The sequence below is a fragment of the Dermacentor silvarum genome, chromosome 1, assembly GCF_013339745.2.
Source record: "Dermacentor silvarum isolate Dsil-2018 chromosome 1, BIME_Dsil_1.4, whole genome shotgun sequence".
Taxonomy (NCBI): Eukaryota; Metazoa; Arthropoda; class Arachnida; order Ixodida; family Ixodidae; genus Dermacentor; species Dermacentor silvarum.
The window spans coordinates 300,760,464-300,765,992 of record NC_051154.1 but is presented as its reverse complement, the minus strand read 5'-3'; the positions used below and the strand labels follow the sequence as shown (position 1 = coordinate 300,765,992).

Below are 5,529 nucleotides of genomic sequence, written 5' to 3'. Positions count from 1 at the left end.
CTTCCTTCGTTTGCCTTCACCGTGATGCACCCACGTTTTGTCATGCCATTTTTCCCCCTTGATTTTGCATCGTCCCTAGCATGGTTGGTTTGTAAAGACGCTGGTTTCTAAAGTCCACCCATTCTGATTGAGCCAATGTAAGTTCGCGTGCAAGTGAGCGGAACTTACCCGCTGCATCTGTTCTTGACACAATGATATCAACGCAATCACCTCAGCCAAGGGCAGATTGACCGGCTGCATCTTGGATAGAAGCCTTTCTTATGCACTGAATGTGGGAGCAAAATGCGCTGCGTGGCAGATTTTAGAAAGAACTGTTTCGTGTCTGGAAGATTTCTGCAAAGTGCACATACCTTGAGCACTAACCGGCTTTATTTGTGCAAATGCTCTATGTTGCACAGCGTGCTTAATTGGAGCGAACTAATTGCTTAATTTCAGCCTGTTAAACAGCCAATTAGTGATGGTCAGTCAGCCCCTTCAGCCAACCATAGAACCTGGGGCCTTACGCTCACAGCCGAATATAGGAGCTACAGCAGGAAATGCAGCGAATCGATGTATGTATTCTTTATTCCTGCGGCTTTCTGGCTGCATTGCGTCGTTTGTTCATTTTGTTGACCTGAGGGTATGTAGCACATATACCCAATGAATGACAGGCCACGAATTGGCTAGGTATGATAGACAAAGACGAAGTAATTTCACGATTTCAAAGTTTCAAATACTGCCAAAATATAAGATATATGTTTATCCAAATAGGAATGGCTTATTACCCTGTTTTGGGGAAGAAGTTGAAGATAGAGGAACAAACTGGGTCACTGGCACCATTACGTTTGGGTGTGGGAACAAGAAATCAACTTAGAGGAAAGAACAGGGAATTAAAAATAGCAACAAAATGAGAAACAATTTGGCAAGAAAAACCCCATCTTTCACTTGCGTTTTGTAGCGACCATCTGTAATGTCCTGCAGTCTACGTATCTCCAACGAAACCCTGGTATCCTACATCTTACTCGTACTGGAAAAATAAAAAAAAAACGGAATAGATGGTAAATGAGAATGTTAATCTCTCTCTCTCTCTCTCTGCGTTGATTTAATCTCTAGCTTGCTTGGTAGCTTGAAAGTGTATTAGGGTAAGGTCCGAAGACACAAAACAGCGCAGGCCGGTACACAAAGCTTCAAATGGAGGAGAGGAAAAAGAACGACACTGAGCTGACGCCCTCGGGAGCTGCAGCTCGAGGCTCAGATGGCATAGGTAATCCTTGCTCGTGCTTTCGAACACGCAACTACCAACTACCCATGGGTCATCTTCGATTACTTTATTTCTTTTTTTCTTTTTTCATCATATTGCCGCCCGTTTCGTGGCCAATGCCGATCAGTGCGTTTGATCTATTACAAAATGAATGAATGATGATGACAATGATGATGAAGAAAAGAAATAACAACACTGAGGCCTCGTCCTCACGCGCTGCCGCACGAGGCTCAGGTGGCATAGGTAAACCCTGCTCGTGCATTCGAACAAGCCGCTGCACTGATAGATCTACCCAGGGCCATCAGCTATCCGGCTCCTTCACGGCTGCGGGTCCACGTTTTTACCACTAGCATCGCTGCAAGACGCCTTCATTGACGTTACTCGTCACATGTTCAGAGGTGGCCATTGGCGAGGTGCCTTCCATGCCCAGCAGCTTGACCATGGAGCACTTTCTCCTGGCGAACCGGGACCTACTGGACAAGGACGAGGAACGCGCCGGCGACAGCTGCGCAAGAGATCGGCGGAGAGACGAGTGCGACCTGCTCACTCGATGGGCTTCAAGGACACCCTGCCTCACTGCAGCACCAAGCGAGCACTGCGCACCGTGGAAGGAGCCCGGCACCACGCAGTGGTCGTAGCCAGGGGCGCCGGACTGCTCCTGCTGTACAGGTACAGATCAATGTGGTGCTTCTTACGTCAGATTTACAGTACTTACGAAATGAATAAGTGGAAAGACCGAATAATTTAATTTCAATCCTATGATGAAAATAATAATCATAGTTTATTTCATCAGATGAAAAAAAAAAGTTTTTATTTTACATAGCCTTGCAAAGAAGGTAGCTATAGCATTTAATTGCCGTGTAGCGCAATTATCGGTTGAGTTTCCGTAGTAATGCGAAGGCGGCCGCAACGAATTAAGCGAGCGCTGTTTCTTTATAGTTCTTACCACAATCATTTGCCAACATGTCCAAGCTTTAGCCAAGCTTCGGCGTTGCAACTTTCGTCTTGCGTGGTATTCACTTCACATGCTTTGGTGGCATGCGCTCTCCTTTTTACAGCGGACCTGTTATACGATAGTTTCGAGCGGATCGCTGCGTGCGTAGACCGAGCGCGTAGACCGAAAACGCCGTAGCCTCGATACAAAGCAAATGTGTATCGCCGGTGTGCCCCTGCTGCGTTTAATAGCCAATGGGTGTCTCTCTCTGGCGGGTGACGTCACGCACTGCATAAGCACGTTATGTTGGTTGCGTTCCGGCCCTGTAATGGTTAGGCCGCATAATGTGCGGACCGAGGAAGAACAGCATGCCTACTGAGAACGACGGTTGTGCGCAAGAAGCGGGAATGGGCCGCGAAGGCGCGCGGCGGGAGGCTGCTAACAACTACCGTCGCCTTCGCGCCCGTTCCCGCGCAAGCATCGTTACAGACCCATGGCCGTCTACCATAGCGACCACATAGTCATAGTCACATTAGTGACAAAATAATAAAGATGGTGGAAAAAGGAAATTCATGTGGTACGTGTCTTTATTTAAATCAATATAGTTTGTCACCATGTATATAATGATCCGCTTGTCATACACCTTCGCTGAGCTTTCTTTTTATATATATTTCCTCCGCCCAGTTCAGACTAACGAAGGACTGACACCCCTAAACTGCTTTTTGGAGGGCAAGCACATCATGCTTGAGGATAGTGTTATGGAAATAGTACCGACTTCTGAAGTTACGAGTAACTGTCATACTGCGCGCAAAGCTCTGCAGTAGCTAATTTTCTTTAATTGTAACATTTTTGGAGCTTATCAAAAACATCAGTTGTGCCGTTGTCCTTCCATGGTTAGAAGTAAGCTTGCTGGAAGTAACTAGAGGAGTATACATATCCACTAACATGTGCCGATGCAGCTGTTCTGTATTACGTGCCCCGCCTCTTCTATAGTTATTCTCGGAAGCTTTTATTAGCCTTTACTAACTTGGTTAACGTGCTAGCGTCGTGTGACTTGGACCTTAGTGCGTAGAGGGGACGAAGATAAATTTCGGGTTTACTCGTCCTAAAGACATTGGAACAATGATGAGTACTCTGAAATATATGACTTAGCTGTTTCGAACACATCGTTAGCAGCTTCAGGCAAGCCAGAACCTAGGAGCAGTGGTACAGCGCCACAAAATGCCTTCTATTAGTCCGTAAATGTCTCTATATTTCCTGTATGTGCTATACGTGCAGATGTACCAACAACGGTTGTCTTTGAGGGGCAGTCACACATCAGCATCCTTTCTCCCGTGGCAGGTCGCCCCCGCCCAGAGTCGCTGGCAGTGCGGTGGTGTGGCGTCCGGAACGCGGCAAGACGACCACAGGATGCGGCTGTCGGTTCTTATACAGCAACGCACTCACGGCGGCCATCTTTCTTGGCAGAACCCTGTCTCGGCTGTGGCGGCAGAACAGCAGCGGGCAGCCGCACTGACCACGGCTGTGGTTTTTCAAGCCGAGCAGCCGACTTCAGCGGTGTTGTAGTGTGCAGCGATGGCAAGGCCGTATCGTCCAGAAGAGTGTTGTCTGCGTCTTCCTTGCCGAGAACGGCAAGAAACAGTCGGCTGTAGTAACGGAATGAACGACGCGGTGAATATGCCGTTTTTTTTCCTGCTAAGCCCCGGTCACTGGTGCCACGTGACTGGAGACGTTCACGTCACTTTTTTTCGCTGATACCGTGAGATCCCTGGGCGTATGGAAGCAAATTTCGGGCGCCACTAGATTGAAATGCCGGTCTCTTGCACACGTCTGGTGGAAGGCGGCCTGGAAAACCGCTGCGAGCTAGGCGCCGCGATGCCATCCCTGCGGCAATGATGCAGCGAAGGAGTAGCCCCGCTGGCGGCAATCGCGAGAAATGTTGTTTTATAATTTTTACTATATTCTTAATGCAATCGTGTGAGTTTATTATGCGTTCATTACTTTGAAATACACTTTATAGTTATTGAAGTGTGTTGCTGTGTCGATTCTATCAGCATGCTTGTAGTGTGCGATGGAACAGGGAACATGAAATGATCCCTGTACTGTTGTTGACCGTTCTTTCTGTTACCCCCCCCCCCCCCTTCAATTACTGCAAACACTGTTTTGGAGATCGTAGCCAGTTTAATGGGCGACTTCAATGTACAAGTGGGGGACAAAAATTACCAGTGGCTTAACTCGGTATGCCAGGATATACGTAGCGTTCAGCCACATCGTGCAGAACCGGTAGACCTGGTGGCATGGGCGGGTAACGATACCCATTGGTAACGCTAAAGAGTGGAATCTTCTGCCTAACGAGAAAGTTCTTGCACGTTGTGCAAACCCGTGCCACGGTTTCACCCACTCAGGCGCCGCCGCTATGCTCAATGTTTCACGCATGGCACTACTTACCGGTCAAGTCTTTCATGTGCCGCAGTCTTTCATAGACGTCGCACACATATCGAAAACGGATTTTTTTACGAAGTCCGTCTCGAAGGTCCGAGTCGCACTGGGGCTTCCCTAAGTTTCACCGTATTAGCTGGGAGAAGTTGGAGTGGCGCCCTCTACTAGTGGACGTCACAGCCAGGACGGCGCTCGCTCGGCTGCTGCGCGCGCTCCTTCCCTTCGTTGCATGCTTGGGGTATTGGTGGCTCCAAGCGTCGTATTTACTGAAGGGTACGTCGGCTTCTTTTTACTGTCATGCCTGAACGGCAGCTTCTCTTCAAAACCGCCAGTCGTGAAAATTCGCGGCGTGGATATCGCAAGCTATGTAGCATTGAAGGGGTCTACTGGTTTTGCAATGCGTATATGCGCAGTGCCTGGCCATAAAGGTTGCGTTAAAAAGGAATTTCTGCAATGTCAACACACGAAGTTGTGTGTGATGCTTTGCAAAACACTAAATTCCCTTAGTGCTTAGCTATCAGAGACATTGCATTTTACAAGGAAGAACAATCTTGGTATTGGTATTTGATGTCAATATTATAAATGCGTGTTAGAAGGAAACTGCACAGCTAATCTTTTATGATGATTCTTATTACTGTGGTGAGTTGTTCTAGTCAAAAAGCTACTTTATTTATCCGCAAAAAAAGAGTTAGGCGCGCATTTGTGCATGAAAACGTTTGCTAATACTTTCCACCGTTCTCTGAAACAGGCACCTGAAAACGCATTTCTCATGGCTGTTAACCACGACTACGTGTCACGTTATAGTATGTATATACTTCACGAATAGCATAACAGCAAACACCTGAAAGAACAGTTTCGTGGTTGAGATCGAGAGCCTATTAATTGCACGCGAGAAAATTTCATAGGACCCTAAGTT

The 5,529-nt window shown here is 47.5% G+C and overlaps 1 protein-coding gene across 1 annotated transcript in view; it reads left to right on the top strand.

The window, feature by feature from the left end:
- Positions 1-1,628: 1,628 nt before the first annotated feature.
- The window catches only part of LOC119441880 (uncharacterized), a 12,970-nt gene continuing 9,069 nt past the window's right edge, over positions 1,629-5,529 (top strand). Inside the window, exon 1 of the mRNA XM_037706521.1 lies at positions 1,629-1,909. Within this exon, the coding sequence (XP_037562449.1) occupies positions 1,629-1,909 (281 nt within the window). The remainder of the gene's footprint in view (positions 1,910-5,529) is intronic.